Source organism: Cylas formicarius, unplaced genomic scaffold (assembly GCF_029955315.1).
Source record: "Cylas formicarius isolate icCylForm1 unplaced genomic scaffold, icCylForm1.1 PGA_scaffold_10__41_contigs__length_53128322, whole genome shotgun sequence".
Lineage (NCBI taxonomy): Eukaryota > Metazoa > Arthropoda > Insecta > Coleoptera > Brentidae > Cylas > Cylas formicarius.
Window position 1 is genome coordinate 38,237,083 of NW_026844214.1, and position 20,513 is coordinate 38,257,595.

The window sequence follows — 20,513 nt, forward strand, 5'->3', positions numbered from 1 at the left end:
TCCTTAAATATAAATCTTAGCGAATACCATTTTGTGTTATAATTGTATATTGTAATATTGTGTTATCTTATGTTATTCATTCAGTGTTGTATAATTTTGTTCTATATATCAAACTCGTATATCATTATATTTATTAATTAAAATTAATTAGATTTGTTATTTAACACCCTTTGTAAAAATAAATAAAACTGATCTGACATCGATTTATCTACAAGCCTCACACCACAGATTGCCCATATACTTTCAACATTTACAGAGTGATGTGACCAATCGAAGTATAATTACGGATTAAATGACTTACCCGTAAGGAAGTTCAATCCAAATTATCCGACAGACATAATAAAAGTATGGTCTGTTCATAGATATAAGAAAGTGACCAATTGCTTTTGAATGGAATTATCCAAGGGTGGTCATTATCATACCATGCAACAAGATTATTACCTAAAGTTTCGGAATTTAAATTCAGGTAAAATTGTGGTCCGTAATAGAAAATAATTTTATACCTACCTGTGTTTAATATTCTTTGGTTTGGTGTACTTAGTTTCCATTTATTATTCCGTTTATTAGTAATCATGTGTCTAGTGTATCTCAGGAGATGCTCCCGCCCAAATGTAGAAAACACTATTCTAATCAGACTAATTAAGTTATAAACAATGTTTATTTGACTCTTATTAAACGTGGTGCCAGCAAGCAAGCAGCTTTAGAAGAAACGGCCATATTGACGAAAATTCCAACATCAACTGTATGGAAAATTGTGAATAATCCCATTTCAGCGAGGAAAAAAAGCGATGCTGACATTTTCTCGAGTGTAAATGAAAGTGATCAAGATATGATACTGCGTAAAATTTACCAGTTATACGAGGAACAAAGCGTGCCTACATTAGATATCTTAATTAGGAGGCTTGAAAAAAATGAAACCGGTGTTAAATGTGGCGGAACTACCTTATGGAAGTGTATTCAACACATGGGTTTTAGATTTAAAAGAATTGACAAAAGGCAAGTTTTAATGGATTAGGAATTACTTGGATGAACCCTGGTTCGACACTTATGATACCCCGGAAAAGGGTTGGGTTGACTCAACTGATAAGTGTTAAACAAACGCGCCATCAAAAGAAGTAGAGGAATAAATATTTTGCATGCTGGCTCTAAAGATGGTTGGATTCCAAATGAACTTTCTCTGTCTGCGAAAAATATTAAAGATTCTTCTCTGGATTACCATGAAGTTCCAAACATTACTCCTAATAGCGTCATTGTAATGGACAATGCAAATTATCACAGTAGACAGTTGACTAACACCCCTTCCTCGTGTGACACAAAAGCAACAATCCAAAACTGCATGTATAATAACGACATTTATTTTCAAGAAGATAATTCTAAAAAGCAATTAATTGAGGTTCTACAAAGCTTGAACTTACAAAACAACTACGTCTGTGATAATTATACAAAAAATCTAGGGCATACAGTTTTAAGGCTTCCACCTTGCCACTGTATATTTAATCTGCAATTCGTCGTAACAATGTTTTTCCCCGTGTTAACTCCAATGTCCTCAAACTTATAGAAACCGAAGTTTTTAACATCCCTCCACAAAGTTGGGCAAATTCTGTTAAACATATAGAAAAAGCAGAACAACCGTATATTCATATTGCAAATAATATAGAACAAATAATAATTAGAACAGGCGATGAAAGCGATAGTGATACTGATATATTATGTGAATAATTTTAAGTAGTTTAAGTAGGTAATAAAAATAATTTGTAATTTTATTTTAGATTTAAACATAAATAAATACATAATTAAATAAATATTGCTTAGTATCTTTCCTAACAAAACCCCAAATGATTAAATTCTAAGCAAAGTACGGACCTGTTCGGCCATATTTCATTCTTACAGCTTGTCCGGGTCTTTCCAAAATTCGTATCAGTTAGTCACTTTCTTATATCTATGAACAGACTTTACCTAAGTATTCCAGCCCAGGCGATCTGTATAGATAGCAAAGTATAATGAAGACAGAGTATCCGAGGTGGAAGAAGGCAACGTTGCCTTTCTTTTGAACGTGCGTGAGATGTATAACTACAGAGTGATATATTCGGATGTGACCAATTGAAGTATAATTTGAATTGAACATCCTTACAGGTGAATCGTTTAATCCTTAATAATATATGGGGTGTCCTATTTAAAATTTCAATGTTGATGCTCTTTTTTCGACGAAATGTCGACAATGTCACAGCGTTAAAAATATTTTACATAGATAGAGTATCCCGCTTATGGAACTAACCAAACCTCTAAGGTACCAAACACCCTGTATATTTAGAAAGTTCCGTAGAATTCTAAAAATTCCTTAATATGCAGGATATTCTAGTTAACATAAGGAAGTTGTTACTTGTCCACGAAATTATACAAACATGTTAAATCATAAAGTGTTTTAAAAGTATAAGCTAATCCAAACCACATTTGTCACAAGTTCTGATATTTTTTACAGGTTCTGAGATGAGATGTTATTTCTCCTCGTAAATGGTTACGTATTACAGAAACAGAGCTTTCTCAGTACTTTCAAATCTTTAGGAACAGTCTAATCGCGTAAAAATCACCTAACCTTGCGACTTGTTTTACTTCTCTGGGCAAGATATTACAGTCCGAATAATGAGGTGATTTTTATAAAACTTCATTATTTTTCCTAGCATTATAACTGTGAATGTCAAATATTCCCCACACCGTATGTATTGTTTTTATGTTAAGATTTTGCAGTCGAATCCAGTCATAAAATTCTATGTTCTACGTTAGCACTGAAAAGTAAATACCTTTTAATATTTAATTGACTATAAATATTTGATGATATAGCGTGTGAAAAGGGATAATAAAACTCACATGCATTTTAAAACATAGGATCGAATTATTAATACAACATTCACGCCAAGTATCGAAAAGCAACCGAATAGACCTATAAATGATTTACTGTTTCATAAGTATTGAATTATCACTTTGTACTTACCAGCGGATCTGATTTTAATTTTCTCGCGTGAACAATACTCCTCTTGGATTTGGCGGGGGGTAGGGCATTATTCACGAAATGGTATTCAGTCTTTGACCTTAAGACCTGAAATTACATCGTTTATAATATTATAGGACCAAGAAAAAGAAATATCCGTTACAATATTATATGTTTAGTTGGTTATGGTTTTTTTTATATTTATATATATGGAATCTAAAACATAAAATAATTTGTATTATCTAGAATAGACATTTTTATGAGGTGTCTTAGCACATGAGACTTTGAAGATAAGGATGCACAGCTTAGGAATGTCAGAAACGGTAAAAGTACAGGGCCTTTCCAGTACAATAGTGCCACGGGTGATAACCTAATCAAAACTTTGCAATTTGTCTAATAGTGGTAAAATTACGTCGTTGGATATGTGTTATCCTTCAATTGTTTTCTTTAAATGTTCGATAATAGATCAAGCTTAAATTCATGAACGCCAATTACCTAATGAATATTTGAACTAGCAATAAGTATCTAATTTTTTCACGTTTCAAAATTTATTAAAATCAGATTTTACATTTTTGACAGTTGTGATAAATACATATATTGCGTTTTTAAATTAGTAAAAATTGTTAAGACTTCAAAAATTTATTTTGTGTAAAATAATAAGATCACTAAGTATTTGCACACTACTTTACACACTACCAATTAGTTATATAAAGTCTCTATTTACATCTGTCGATTATTTAAATTTGCGCGCTCCAGCTTCTCTTTTGGACCGGTTGTGCAATGAGTGGTGCTTTGCAGCGCACTGTCTTTCAAATGACAATATTATGCTATAAAAAAATTCTGAAACACTCTGCAGAGCCCTCTAACGATAGGGGTGGAACATTCAAGCCGTCTTCCTGAAAAGCCGCGATTCCTGGGTACGCCCGAGATTTTGGAGCTCAGCCTATTTGGCTCGCTCGCAAGAATATATTTTGAACTCCTTTTATTTGACCGAGCGTAATTTCTGGAATTTTCTGGACATACCCTCATGATGATTTTCGTGGCCTCTATAGATGTAAATTTCTTTAAATATGTATCATTATTTTAGTCGTTGTTGGAAATGGATACTTCTTAAGATTTTGTTTTTATGTTGTTGCATTGGAAAACTCGAATATGCTTCCTTGTGTTGCATACTATACTTTTTTTACGACCGTTAATTTTTGGGTACATTTGTGTGTGATTAGGTACGACAGGAGTAGAGAAAATCATCTGCAGATCAGCAAAGCATACATTAATATTCCAACGTGTCGAGCCAATCAGAACGCGGCGCCAAATTTAAACCGAATCGGAGGTGTTTACTTTCTTGACAGATTGGAGAACGCATGTCGCATAAGTATGATCGCTTAGATATTTGTTGTGAATCATTGACCAAGTAAACTTTGGTTAATGTGTTAATTCTATTTAAAGATTATAAAATAAAATTGACAATGTATTTATACTGCTTTTATTTTTTTTAGTTATTTATGTATTGTATTTTGAGGGTAAATTGACTTATAAAATATGACAATAAAATTTATTTACATTTCATATCATTCAATTATTATTTATTAATTAAAAACTATGCAATAAATAAAACACTGATTAAAGTATGCAATTATCTAAAAAATAAAATATTATATGAAAATGAAAGGTTTATAAATAGTTATATTACTTTTTATTAGGATAATATGTGTGCTTGTCAATTTTTCTTTTTTTCGAATTTCCTCGGAATTTCGTTGTTCTGTATCCCTCTTAAATGTCCTAAAAATATCAACAAATTTCCCAAAAGATTCTTCGTCCAAGCTGCGAGCAAAGCAAAGCATTTCTTGCAAAATGACCTGTAACACAAATCGAAAATTAAACGCGTAATAATTGTAGGCTTAATTCTATCAAACCTGTTGCCTATCTTCAAATGCAATAGTGTCTACATGGAGATCTTGCTTCGTTTCCTGAATAAAATGGGTAACATCATATGCACTTAGTTTTTCGACCATAGTCTCCTGTTCAGCTTTTGGTCCTTAGTTCATCATTGTGTCCTACATGTTTTTCGACAAACTTTACCGTCACAAATCCTAAAAAAACATAGTCAATCTGTAGATAACAATAATATTATAATATTATTTACCCTCAGTTGAAATGCTAACTACAATTCTTGAAGGATATGTCCCATGAATATGAATACTACCTCCAGTTTTCACACTTCGTTTTTTAGCTGAGCTGACAAATCCCTAAAAAATATGAGACATTATATGCCTACTCACATATTAGTAAACACACAACCTCTGTTACACTCATAAAATATTTTTTCTTCACCGTGTTGATATTTTTTTCGTGTACGGCAAGCATAATTTACTTCCCTATTCTCTTGGGTCCTCTAAGCTGAAAACTCTTAAAAATTCCTAAAATGCAAAGTAGATTCATTAATAGTTAAGCTATTAAAAGAATTTAAATGTTTAATTAAGTCTGTATGAAGTAAAAAAGAAATAGTCCTGTCCGTACATCTTGGGCACAAAATATGATGCATTCTTTCAGATCCAGATCCCTCTTGGCCAGAGTGTTTTGCCCGTATATGTCGGTTTTTGGTCGATGTACTTGAAAATTCCATCTCACAAAATTGGCAAGTCAAGTTATTTCTAAAAAATTAAAAATTAAATTATTACAAGACATCATAACATAACCTACAAATATCAAATTAAAGCAATAAACTTACCTTTCAATCTCTATTTTAAAGTCAAACGGCCTGAAATAAGTATCAATAATTATTCACAAAAAATATAAGTTGCTTATTAATCTCGATTTCAAGAGCAAATATAGGCTTGCTGTATCGGCAAAAATCCAACGGATTTTGTCGTCTTCGCTATAAAATAAAAATTAACCGTTTAAAATTGGTGGGCTGCTATGCGATTAAACTCGATATCAAACGAAGCGCGCTTCGCATTACATTGATGCTCTTGCCTTCTGGCTCGGCACGTTGGCATATTAACGTATGCTGATCACCAAAGTCTATTGACAAAAAATCGAAAAACGTATTCACAATAGCGATCAATAACTAAATAAATCTTTAAAATTTAATCATTCCTCTAAATTAGCGGGTTATTGTTTTAGCCAGTAAATAAATAATGATTCTATTTTCCAAATAATACGATGTTAATAAATCGAGTAAAACGCTTCTATTTTATTAATTTCTAGGTGATTAATCAATATGAAATAAACTTTTATTAGACGCATGAGCCGATAAGGATCAAATTAATAACCGCAAAACAATATCCTAAATGAATGAAATGAACAAATATCATTAAACATGTCAGTATTCTAGTTTTAGCGTTCTACATTTTCTGATCACATTTGTTTTGCAGTATCTTGGAGGAATTTATGTACAACTCTTAAAATCATCTTGTACTATAAATATAAATCACCACTTTTCTAATTTCATTTAACAAATAAATAATAGAAAATAAGAAGAATTAGAACATTAGTAATATAGAAATTATTTGTATTTGAAATCCAAACTGTTTCAAATTCCGCAGCCTATTAAGGTTAATTACTACTTAATTTATTAATGTTAACATTAAAACAAGGAAGCACGTCATAAATTCTGCATCAACACGTAAATAATTTTCATTTTTGAATTTAGTGTAAGTATACAACCAACTCCCCTACTATTGTTATCGAGAATTCTCTACAATGCTTGACCTAGGATAATAGCAAATAAATCTCATCGGAAAAGTTACATCCGTATAAAATACGAAAAGCTTGCGAAAATTTGAATTCGCACGAGTGCGGGGATGATGAAACCAATTTGCATTATGTGAGCGATTTAGTCACCGAGGTAAAATCATTTACTTTTCTTTATATAAATATCTTGGGAACACAACTTTACAGCTCTTTGCTAGTTTTGAATGAATCGCCAAAAAAAAGGCTAAATAAGAGTGACAAAGTGACTGTTTAGTTTGGAATTATCAATTTTTAGATTAAGACTAACTTCTTGATCTTTTTAATTGAATAGTGCGTCAATTACGTATAAAAATAATTAAGTTGGATCGACTAACAGTACTTCACTCAATCGCAATTGGTTATACAACTTTTGCTAATTTACAACATTGGCAAGTAATCTCTGTTGCTGACTTGGCTCACTTTTCTTTGGACTCCCAGCCCTGCATAGTAGGCTGTCTCTAAATGATCCAGCTTATTCAAACTCCTTTGTCATTTTTTAAGTTTCAGTTTCATGTCTGTAAGGTCACACCTGCTAAAGATGGGACTTTTTGTCTATCATGATAGCAGTGTAGATAGCAACCCTATTAGCATTACTGGCATAAAGGCAAAGAGGACTATCGACAGTCAGTTTTAATCAGTTTTAAAGTACTTTGAAAACATCGCTGAAAACTCGGAAAAATGTACCATTCAATCAAAAGTCCTACCTCCCTTTCAAAAGGTTGTGAGAGAGAGTGAGAGAGAGATTAGTAAAGGGCCTCCAAAAGCCATTAAAAATACAAAAACTCCATTGGCTCACAACTCTGATATTTTTGTTAAGCTGAACGACATTTTCAATTTTTAATGAAACCCACAGGGAATTAACATATATGCTGTGAGAACATGAATAATTGTCGGTGTTAATCAAATAGTAAAAAAAGTTTACATAAGTTTCCTCACTCTCCTCCAATCTATTTCCACCAAGTACACAAAGTGCTTCTTTAACTTCAGATGTTTGAAACATATTGTTATTTGAAGGTTCAGCGATCTTAAACTAATCCTTGACAGGAGTACTTAATTAACGTTTGCCTAAATAGGAAATGAATATTAGTAAACCATTTTTATTCCACTCTCACTTGAATTGTAATCGGATACAAGGTTATAAGGTTATGTTCTTAAATGCAATGACTAACGAACGCAGGTTGGGTATATAATATATCGCTCTGCGAAACACACATTATTTGGGCGCATCCAAGATTTAACAGATATGGAGGCTTGACTTTTAAGTTTTTACACTAGAACAATCGGTAGTGTTAATGGGTTGTGGCACCACTGTATTTATTTATTTATTTATTTACTCTTTGTGACAACAGGTTAAACCCACAACAGTGCTCTCTTAAGACTCAAAATGTAAGTATATATTATGCAAATCTCAGTTAATAACAATAACAATCCAAAAGAAAAATGTGAAAGAGTAAAAGAAAATAAATAAATGCGACGAATTGAGTCCAGCATAGAAAATGAAAGTAACATTATAACTAATATTTCAAGTTGAAAAGCGCATCAAATCTGCCTATTTTATCATAGAGAATGCAAAAGAAAAAAAGAAAAAAAGAAAAAAAAACGTTCTGACTTATTTATTTCTTATGTGCTATACTTTAAATAAGTAAAAGCAAGGGGAGATTACGAATCAGATAGCGAATGTTGATCCAATAGTCTAATGGTTATTGTTTTCTTTGAGGAATCATATCACATTTTTGTTTGCATTTTACTTAGGGTTCCAAATGACAGAAGCAAAGTTTATTCTACTATCAACATAAGCGTGATATAGGGTAAGATAAGCGCGAGCCCTGTTGATCACAGGATATGAAAGTATTGATCTGAAATTGAAATAGTAGCTTAACCTCTAATATCAAGTCCTAGATCCCTCATTCCTATTACTCTTTTCAGAGTGCTACTATTGACAGAGTAGTTAAATTGAATAGGAACCCAATTTCTAGTAAAAGATATAACCCTGCATTTTTCGATGTTTATATAAATGCCATTATTTTTGCATTAGGATCCAAAACGCTGAATATCTTCTCATAACGTTAGGCAGTCGGAAGGTATTAAATGTTGAAAATTTTCAGGTGCCTCTTTACCAAATTAAATAATTATTTATAAACAACAGCAGTATTTTAGCATACACAAAGTTTACTAATTTTTTGAACCGTTTCATAAACCGGATAGCTTCCATATTCCTGGAAATACACCAGCAGCCATTGGGAAGCCAGTGGCAATTTTGAAATTGATTGAGTAAGTTGTTGATAGTAAACATTTAAAAGAAATAAGTTTGTGCAAAAATGGAAAACACCCGTGAAGGCTAATTTCTTGATTTTTTATGATTTTGAAATAGGCCTTAACAACAATTCATAGAATCGTTTCGTGCAACTTTTGTTAATAAAGCACTATCAGAAAAGACTGCTTACAATTGGTTTTCGCATTTTCAAAATCAGTTATCATGACGAGAAACATCGAGAAGAGCGGCATGTCACTTGCAGACAGAGAAGCGTCTTTTAGGATATCACAGACTTCAATAGAAACCATGAAATAAGAAAAAAGAACAAAAAACGTCACAACATTGTTGATCACGACAATCTGATGTATCACCCAATGACTATTTGTGTTACAAAAGAAGCACGGACAGCGATTTCCATCACCTCAAGAATCTGTTTCTACGTTAGCTTCAGAGTGGAAAAAATGTTTCCAGAATTGGTTTGAGAATGTGCAAAAATGTATAGACCTTAAGGACGAATATTTCCAAAATCAGCAATACACTTTCTGTTTCACTTTTTGTAAAAACTTCAAAGGCAAGCCTCGTATCTAACAAACCGGTCGACGAAGAATAAGAGCCACAGAGGTGCAGGGAGGGAGGTAGCTAACCTCGTGCGTACCCCCGGGTGTGACAACTTTCTTACTATTCTGTAAACTTAATTAATTAGTAATAGCTGGTTGTTTATTGTTCAAAAATAAATAAAGTATGCTACTTTCATCCATTACATTATTAGAATAAATTAAGGACAGTCCTACGCAAACTACGAAAATCATCTACTGACTCGACGTTTTGGCGAATCGATGGGAAAATGTTTTATCAAATACGTGCTTACATAGACACCGCGTGTTATCGACGACACAAATCCACTTCAATCTGCCACACGTGAGTTCTATAAATTCAACGATTACTAAAATTCGCATGTTGTGGAAATGAGTAGGTGATCCAAACTGTCAACAGTACGTCAACCAACCAATTAATCATACGATAAAAAGCAGGTGAATAACAATAACTAACTAAAAATATAATGACAATTGAAAGATAAAGTCTAGTTTTCCTACACTATGACCACATTGTCCAACAAATTATACCGCTTTTTTCAAACTGTGTATGTTACGTTATAGTTTTTGAACAATGCAATTTCATGTCTGACTCATATACTTAACATGTATTTTAATTGGTGATTTTATTTCTAAAATAAATGCTTCTTTACTGATGAGATACTGTGCGTTAAATGTCTAAAAATAAATGTTTTCTTTATCACTTAAATTTATCCTTTATACATCCTTTGAGATACTCTTCTGAAAATCGGTAGATAAGCGTACTTCAAAACGCATTTTCTCCATATTAATAACAATGTTTTTACGCATTTTATGTTACTGTTAAGGGAAGAAGGAGATCATTTAAGGCCAAAATAACTCTATATTCGTCATCCAATTGTTGACGGTTACAAAGCCATTTTAGTTGCTAGTCTGCTAAAAGTTCTATTAAGTTAAAAAGTTGAGAAAATTATACAAAATAATTTACTTCAAAATTGCAACAAAAATATTTAGGTAAGATAACAAAAACTGGGAGAAATTTAGGCAACTTTAATAAGACAAACCCAAAATATTTGATCAGTAATCCAAGTTATCTGTTTAAATATAAACTTGTTGGATAGTATGCAAAATGGTACCTATAGCGTTTGTCGAGCCAAAAAGTAATTTATAAATTCAGTTCAGTGGGGTTTTTATTTAACCATAGGCAACGAATTTTGTAAAATGGTCGCAATATTTTCAAATTTATAGTCGCAATTTATATTTCGTTTGCGAAAGTATACAAATAGTTTCAAAGACCCCTGGAGATAAATCAGAATTAATTGGTTCTAGCCAATGTCAACTGTGATAAGGATGAAGGTAATTGTAAATTAAATATCAAGAATAGTAATGACATCCGTTCAAACTAAGGCGGCTGTTGCAGTTGTTACCATTGTATTGTTACGATGTTCCTATGGTGTAAGCCATGCAACTTACTCTTTGTTTATCTTGGTAATCAGTAAAAACCAGTGAGCCATATCTAAACTTGAGTGACAACGGCTTGAGGCAAATTTTACTATACAAGATAGGTAATGAGGATTCTTATACATTTATATACATTTATTTACATTTATATACTATTATAAATTTACAATAATCTTTACGAACCTCCGAAAGAGTGACTAATTGATACACTTAGAAATTTAACATTAAGGTTGTATTTTTACACACCCCAATATCTATATCATTGCGTCATACAAATGATAAAATCGAAATAATAATTTTGTTTATTACATAAAATACTTTTATATAGTCATATTTATTCTTTTTATTTATCCAATAATACGATGAGTTATTATTCATTTATAGAAACAGAACAGATCTCCTGTTCATTAATTAACACCAGCATGAAATTATTAGTAGAGATTCTACATACACAAGACTGTTACGGTCAAAAATAGTGAATATGTTATCACCGCCATTTAGTCCAAAGAAGAATAAACGAACTGATAGACGAATTAAGAAATAATGTAAACTATTCTCGTATTACACTTATATGAGGGCATTATTAACTTGTAGGACAAAGAAAAGAATCTTTTTTTTGTCTCCTCAATTAAATTTGCCTCACAAAGTAGATCTTGACTGCATTATTGAAACAACTTCTAGATCATGGAATGCAAGCGGTAACCTTGAGTAACAACGTTCTAACGTACCACAGAAACAACCGACTTATATTATTAACTATTCATTGTGCCTGTAAACTTTCTGTTGTATTTACAGTTATCTTAGTTGTGGTTTTAGAAACCGGTTTTGTATAATAATACACAATTACTCAATGTTTTAACTGTACCCTTCTACTTCTACTTCTACTTCTTCCAGCGAAGTTGAATTACAGCGTCACCGGAAAGCCCTAACTGCAATATTTTCCAGTGCATAAGGATGTTATTATAGTACGCCTACTAGCAGTCAACCACAGATAATTGTTTACGAGTTTCAAAGTGTGCGTAATTAACGAAATGGAGGCCGAGTTTTAAGGGACCCAGGCAACTGCTACAGCTTGTGGAAGAGGGGCGGCGATTATTAATAAATCTGTCGCCCCCAGCGTTCTTATTTCTGCATTTGTCTGAAAACAAAGTATAGAAAGAAAAATAAACTTTCCTGTATCTGAAAAATTGAAAAAGAAATATTTCGAATGCTGTTCCGAATTTATCAAAACAAAATCGCTGATTTTTGATGTACTTTTTTAAATATCTACATCGAACTCAATTTGGGGGTGGCTTGATGTTCGTTGGAGAATAATAACGAATCTGGTTAAGTACCTACCTCTTTCACAAGAATACTTATGCAATGTGCCTATAGAAAACTGCGTAAACAGCGATATTTATAGAAGTTCTTCTACACAATTAGATTAACAGCGGGGCTCACGTTTTCCTATTTAAACTCATTCCATTTTTGTTACTCTGGAGGCTGTCAATTAAAGGAAATTTCTCCAGGCCTGCCTAATCGATGTTCAATTTATATGCTGCATTATCGCTGGTATATTTTATGAATATGTTTTTTTTAGGAAAGTTGTTTGCCGTATTCACTTAAAAATTTATTCTATTTCTAGAATTTGATAGCACATAAAATTAATAAATACATTGCTGTAGATTACAATTTGAATATATTTTGTTTTTATTATCATTCATAATTGTATTTAGTGTATTCCAGCCAATTCTTTTAAGGTTTTTTGTACCACATTTCATATTTTCTGTTTTATATATTATTTTTGCAATAAGTTAAGTAAGTATATTATAGTGTACCACAGTAATCAACTTGCAATAATATATGAATTATGAATAATATTATGAACTATGATATGAATAGTATGAACGAATGAATATGAATTATTTCGGTGGAATTGAATAGGAAATTTCATCATGCTCATAATCGACGCGTTATTTACTATCAAACAAAAAATTGTTTTGAATGCCATAAAACAATATTATGAATTTGGGATTTATTCTCACTAATTCACAGTTTATAGGCTACAATTGTTCTGCAGAGTCTATATCTTTTTAGTCTACTAAAACGTAGACTAAAAAGATATAGTTTCTCTTATATTTCAAATACTTATTATATTACTATGCTATGTTTCCGATCCGACTGATTAACAATTTGAATATGTTTAATATATAATAAATCCAAAACTTAGGGCACCTTAATCGCAAATCATACAAAATAATTTTTATTTATTTATTTTTATTCGATTCAGTGCAAAATGTTTTACTGTGAGGTCGGTTAAAGACGAAAGTTTGTCTCCGAACATCATAAAACGCTATGAATAACATATGGCGTCAAGAGTCGATGTGTAATCAAAAAATGTCACTAAGGGAGAACAGCTGTTTATTATGTTATTTATTACATACCGGTCCCATGTTGATGAACCCATGACGTTTCGCGATCCCATGTGCCTCGTCCGGATTCACTTCCCTTTTGAATCTGACCAAAAACGAATTGCTAAACAAATCGCCTGTACAAATTGCACAAATCGAAATCAAAAGTAGCAAAAGGGGCCTCCAAGAAAGAGGCATCGTCGGAAACGCACGGTTTAAGTGACGGGACTAATGAGACGCTCGTTGCGACGCCCGACGTCGCTTGTTCGCGCAATGTGACGTCACTCACATCGATTTGTTCAAGTTGGCGCGAGTGTGTGTCGAAGTTTTGGAGTATAGGGAGCGATGGTCTGTAATAATGAAATGAATAATATGTTCAAATGAGGACAATAAGAATTATTGTAACGGCGATGACGATAGAAGAAGGGATTTGGAATTCGAAGCAATATACGGGGCACACAAAATTATAAGTTTCTCTCTCCGCTTATTTCTCCAGACTTTACTTAACGATACCTATATTTCAAACACTGTCAACTTTTTTTTTTCATAATTTGCATTCCTGGATTATCATCAGCATACCAATTAGGTTTTCTAAGAAAACTAATGAAGGTAATTATTTTACTTTCAAATAAAGATAATTTACTATTATTATTAGTATTATTATTTCAGAATCTTTATAAAATATGAACATTTATTTTATATTGCAAGCTAAATCATTAAAGAATAAGATTGCTGATATCATTTATTATCCCAAATTAGGATTGAGAAATTAAAGAACATTTAAGTATGCTACTGTAAAAATTATCTATTCTTAAAAATTTATTTTTTATGGACCACCCACAGCTTTTTAAAATATTACATACAGAGGTTTTCGTGAGGTGAAATACCCATTTTTTATGTTTCTCGCCTCAGTAACCACCAGAGACGTGGTTTTGTTTAAAAATACTATCCAAAACCGCGACTCTTCTGTTTGGGACGACGTGGCGTTGAAGTTTAGTGGCCATTGCTTTATAGATATTTCGCAGTCACTTTTGAAAGTTCGCCTTCTATTAGTTTACGTTTACATAATTTAGTACTGTGTAACATTCATATTTATAATGAAGACTATTGCGTGATCAGTGCTAATCTTTGAGAAGGGCGCAGTCCTTTAGAAAATATAAATGATTTCTTGAATTGAATTTTTGTTGTAACTTGTACGCCACTTCGAAACATGACAAAACAACAAAAGCAATAAAAGTCAATTTGAAATTTATTGGAAAGTTCAATGGCTTTATGTATCGGCTATAAGATTAATTCAGTTGAAAATGTTGACAACAAATGAACAAAGCGCCCTTGATATCTGTTTTAGTCGATAAAAACCCTTTTAGCGAATTGAGAGCAAATTAGAACGGATTTATTTATTGGAAAGTGAGTTCACGAAGCGTGGGCCGTCTGAATGCTATTGATATACGTAGCTCTTTCCGCTTAGTGGGTCTTTCATTCTTTTCTACCTCTGAAAAAAAATCTGTGGTCCATAGTTGAGATCAAATAATCCTTTATTGATATTGTATTATCTGAAGGCAGGGATAAAAATATTAAGAGAATGTTACCGAGAAATATGAATACAAATTCAGTTTGCTGATCGTAGTAAGTTTAAGTATCCTTGAATGGGACAACTAAAAATACATTCAAAGGTCTGACGAGATATTGGTTAGTTTTGTTTACAGACAGTAGACCAACTGAACAAACGATCATAATCGGTGAATCAACCGTTCTAACTTTTTTGACGGCAAAGTGATTCAAGCCAATCACGCTACAAGTACAGGGTGCTTCAATAAACGTTCCGCTTATTTCCAGGGTAAATATAATACAAAAATTCTGAATGCTTAGAAGGGTCCTCAAAAATTTATTTTTAAAATTATATCTGAATCTGTCTAAAATACCTAAATGAAATTTTATTACTTCATAAAGGTTATTGTTGACAAAATTTTAATATGCGTTATTGGAGCATCGCCTATTTTGCCCCAAACAATTTTAATTTAAGGATGTTTTTCATTTTTAGGACAAAAATGTTATAAAGTAAAAAAATATATTGGTTTTGGAGTTATTTGAAGTTTGAAGTGTTTTACATGAAACATCAAAATCAAGGTACGATATTTTTTATCGAGTTAATAAATGGCGATCATTAATGGGATGTTATTTACAATTAAATGTGGTTTCACCACTGGGGTATACTGGCTACTTTATCATTCGCTAACTTGCTTCGATTTGCTGGGGAGCGAAATTCATTATCCCGTCGTAAGTATCTAATCTCCTTTGAACCTCGCAATTTCCGTTATCGAGGATTCTATACACTCAGCTTTAAATCTCCACGATTTAGTGAACTACTCGAATCTTTTTTTATCCTGAAGCTTATATTTTATACTTGAAAGAATTTTTTTAAAACTTGTTCAAAATATATCTGACAGTGGCCCGACATTCTTTACAATTACCAGATTGTGTTACTTGCTATGTTTTCCTTTTAAGTAGATCAGATGTTATACTATAGCGCAATTATTTGAAGCACTATTTCCAACTTTAACATCGATAATAAAAATTGAATCTCGAATTATCAATTTGTTATATTGTCCTATATATAAAGAAAACACAAATTTTCCTGCAAAAACTGTTTTTTACAGAAAATTGTGCTGCTTTCTTCTCGACGGAGAACGCAAGCAAAAATGCCGAGATTCAAAAAATGCCTATCTCTTGAGTGTTACAAAATCTATCGATACACAAACCAGGCGCAAATGGCTTTCCCAGGAACGCTATGAATTAGATGAGAAAATAAGGGTCCCTATCGCTGGGTCAGCTGTTAAAAATTTAGAAAATGCTCACACAACCAGACTGACGAAAAATTCGCTATCGAATTATCCATGAATCCGTGATAGCATTCAGGCAAAGCATTAGAGAACACTGCGCGAATCTACAAAGATTATCTACGTACAACTTGGCTGTCACACAACTAATCAAACCATAACGTTCAGTCATCCTAATTTCGAACATCCAGTAGACTGACATTGAAACACAGCAAAAATTTGACAATTAATACACAGCAATAATTTTTGTAAAAGCGTACAGCCATTACGTGTTAAATTAAGCACACAGCAGTAGTTTGACAAATATCACACAGCAATAATTTTTCTAAAATCTCACAGCTGTTACAACTTTTAAATAGTGTCTTCTGACCACCATCCCATATCCCTTATATCTTCGCAATGTGTGGACATCCTGAAGATTTCGTATGCGGATTCTTGTTTTTTGTCATTGTAATTTCGTATGCCACTCTCCTCCTTCTCTCCAATGTTGTTTTTGTTTTCAACGGTAGCAACAAAATGTGTTGGTAAAGCTTGTATGCCTTTACTGTCAACGTTTCAATTTGTTAATAAATAAAATGGAAAAAAACCGATAGATTTTTGGATGTCTCAGTTTGAAATGTGCTAAATATTTCTAATGAAGTTCGGTCTCATTTTCGTAAATTTCATAAATGGACTAATAATCGCAACACCATCGAATGCTTCCGTCCTTTTGCTATTGATTTGTCATCAAATCGAAACCAAGCTTCTGAACAAAAAAAAAAAGATTGCGGTGAACGCTGGTGTAACGTTTCGACTGATATACTTGCCGATATTGCGAATTTTCAGATTCTATTTAAGGGGACAGATAATGCAAATTTCGTTTCTTATGACTTCTCGATTGGCTGCAAGTTGTTGTACCAGTGCCTAGCTGACTAGTTCTGTTCGCAGCATCATATCACTCGGCTGAAGTTTTGGATTTTCGATCGTCGATACACGACCAGAATTTCGAAACGAAACTTCCTTCACTAATTGGCAGTAGTTAACACCGTCCTCAATTCTACCATTTTACGCTTGTGGTATTTTTAGTCAATTTTTCCTACTTCTGATGTAATCTCCGAGTAAAGAACACACAGACTTTCCCATAAAACCGTATTGTTATAACCACAGAGATTTACGAAAGTATCTGCTATGCTCATATATCAATCGATTTAGAGAAATGGTTTTAGATTATTTAATATTAAATTTCTTCAAAAACCTGGCGAAAGCGGACGCGCTTAAAGATTAAGTTTAATATGTATGAAACTAAACTTAATGTTAAAAGATTTGGTTAGCGCTGTCCACTTTTGCAAAATTATTAATTGTTTAACACACGAAAATTTTAAGTTAAAAGATTTCACCATTAATGGTTAAAACAGCCAGCCAGAAAGTTCCTTTTAACAGATTAAGGTCTGTGTTTTTGAAAAAAAAAGCAAAAATTGATATTTTTCAAAGAAATTTCCACGGGCTATTGTAATACTTTTTACAAAACTTTTCAGTCAAACTCTGAAAATGCCAACAGGATGATTGGGGAAACGTCAGCATTTTCAACCCCGCAAAAACCGACGCAGGAGGAATTCAGAAATTTTGTAAAAAGCAAAAATTGATATATTTATCTCGCATAATGCATAATGCGGCGAAATTTATATACGAAGTGATTTTTCAAAATACAAGTAACCCTTAGCATATATGTAAAACATGCAAAAGGTTTTATAAATGACACTTTGACACGCCTATCTAAAGAAGTTTATAAACGTTTTTACAAAGCTTCTGGATTCCTCCTGCGTCGGTTTTTGCTGAGTCGAAATTGCTGACGTATTGCCAATCATCATCTTCGCTTCTTCAGAGCTTGACTGAAACTGGCTCGTATTGTACTCTGTACCTGCTTATATATTTTTTGAGGGGGGGCGCTAATGAGTGGTATAAACACCCTCTCGGATGACTGATTGGTGACAGGTAGAGACCTGAGTCGCGGTTAAGATTGTTAGGTTGTTTATAGATTTCTATAGACTCTGAGATTTTTCGTTGGTAGAAGAATATAATTTTATGCCCGGTCTCATGAGTGTGTTCGGCAACAGCTGATGAGTTAATTTGTCTTAGTCGTAAGGCTCTTTCTTGTTCTTTGAGCTTAGTTGATATTTTTCGTCCGGTCTCTCCCCCCGTCCAACAATATATAATCAGGTACAGTATAATAGTATTACAGTAGCCTGTGGAAGTTTCTTTGAAAAATCAAGTTTATGAACGAGTTACATACTTTAATTTTTCTACGATCGTCTTGAAATAGCACGAATAGACCGAGTGTATTTTAAATATTTACAGAAAGCATCCGACTGCTCCTAGTTCCTAACAAAAGTAGAGGAAATTCTTGAATTGGCTGGTGACAATGATCAATTAAGCTAACGATTTAGAGTGACACTTTCCGCACACAGTGCATAATTAGGCATTTTATTTTTAATTTCTTTACAACTCAAGTGAACACAATTTTTTGTTGCAAGTGTTAATTCCATAATATTCTGATGGAAGGTTTAATATATGAGAACTTAAGATTATGTTGGTTGTCTTGTTGTTCACTTTAATACCCATACCATTTACAGGAGTTTCCTTTCCCGACGTCATTGTCGCTAGAAATTTTTGGGATGCGGACAGGACGCATGACTGATAAGATTGAGAAATTGTTATTGCTACAATATTTATTTACGTACCTATAAGTACCCACTTCACTATAGAAAGTGGTTGATTACGAAATTTGCCAATTCATTTTTACTGTAGATAATATACATCAACGTGGTGGGTAGGTGCTAATCGTAAATTTTAATATTAAACGAGTCGACGAGTCAGGCTTAATAAATTCACTCATCAAGTCTGGCCAGTTTTTTTCTACTCCATCAAATACCAAATTATACGCGGATCAAGCGTGCTCAAACCGTCACTATAAGATAGTGGTGGGGACGGGCCATTTGTCATAACTAGACGATCGTAGCGGACCAAAGAAAAATAGTTAATCTTTAAAAAAATTAGGTGTTTTATAAAGATATACATATATTATTACATACTCTTATTATTTTAATAGTAAAAAAGCAAAAGTTAAGAAAATTATAAGCACAAAATGAATTTAGTGTAGTTCTGATGTGAAGTATTATCACTTTATTTTCTGATGTCATTACTGGTTGTTGGTGCTTAAGTTAGCATTACTGCTCAAGATGGCGACCGATTTAACAGCTGTCAAGTGATTTATTCTCAGTTTGGTTTGGTAATTCATCATGAATAGACTCACGCCTGAACAACGCTTGCAAATGGTCCCAAAACGAGATTGCCGTTGTTCCCGATTTTCATAAGCGAATTTTGTTTAGCGATGAAGCGCATTTCTGGTTGAATGACTCGTCAACTGTTTGGTGCGCTTTATGGGCTGGTGGAATCATTTATCCGTACTTCTTCTAAAACGATGATGGCCAGAACGTTACAGTCAATGGTGACCGGTATAGAGCTATGATTACTAACTCTTTCATTCCTGAATTGAATAACCATGATGTCCAGGGGATGTGGTTTCAACAAGACGGCGCAACATGTCACACAGCTCGTGCCACAATCCATTTATTGAAAGACACGTTTGGTGACCGCCTAATTTTACGTTTTGGACCTGTGAAATGGCTTTGAGAATTAATCCACCGAGTAATGATGTATGACGTGATTATCAGTCTGGTCAGTGCATAATGTTTCTGAATATGAATAAGAAGGCAGCCTTTGTTTTGTATTTCTGAAGCCAAAACACCACTTACACAGTCGAATATATAAAACTTGTCTAACAATTTTTGTCTTATTGTCAATTTTGTACACGTAATGTTTCTTGAAAGGATTTCTATTCAACAGTCTCAATAGAGCGAATTGAAACCCTATCATACCATTTTTTTATCTAATATCCTAAATTGTTCGATGATAATTTTTAATACATAATTAAAAAGTAATTTAACGATAGTTTTATAAAAACTAAATGTCGTAAAGGGTAAGGGATGCGTTTATGAACTTTTGAAATAAATTCCAAAAAAATAAAAACAAAAGTGGACGTTCAAGCCCATTGCACTTACTAAATCAAATATTTTAAATGAAAAAAAAATGCTGAGACATTTGTACACTTGCTGGGACATAATTTTTATTTTCGGAATGATCGCAATCATCGAAACGATAGCTTGTTAGGCAGATAATGAGTGATTAATTAATTTACTGTGGATGGCGCAACGCATGTTTTGTAGTTCGAAAATAACGAAGCAA

General features: G+C 32.8%; 1 protein-coding gene and 1 long non-coding RNA gene across 3 annotated transcripts in view; both read right to left on the reverse strand.

Annotated features, from left to right (window-relative positions):
• The window catches only part of LOC132700217 (neuroendocrine convertase 2), a 69,066-nt gene extending 55,430 nt beyond the window's left edge, over window positions 1-13,636 (reverse strand). The window contains exons 1-2 of the mRNA XM_060667427.1: window positions 13,429-13,636; window positions 2,990-3,094 (exon numbers count right to left, since the gene is read on the reverse strand). Coding sequence (XP_060523410.1) covers window positions 2,990-3,094; window positions 13,429-13,593 — 270 coding nt within the window. The 5' untranslated portion in view covers window positions 13,594-13,636. The remainder of the gene's footprint in view (window positions 1-2,989; window positions 3,095-13,428) is intronic.
• Window positions 4,751-6,006, reverse strand: LOC132708053 (uncharacterized). 2 transcript variants are annotated; one of them, XR_009619816.1, is made up of 4 exons: window positions 5,715-6,006; window positions 5,130-5,637; window positions 4,900-5,076; window positions 4,751-4,842 (listed from the first exon to the last, which is right to left on the reverse strand). It is a non-coding gene; the product is annotated as an uncharacterized LOC132708053 (long non-coding RNA). The 2 variants fall into 2 exon arrangements; XR_009619815.1 differs by having other exon boundaries at window positions 5,130-6,006.
• Window positions 13,637-20,513: the final 6,877 nt, after the last annotated feature.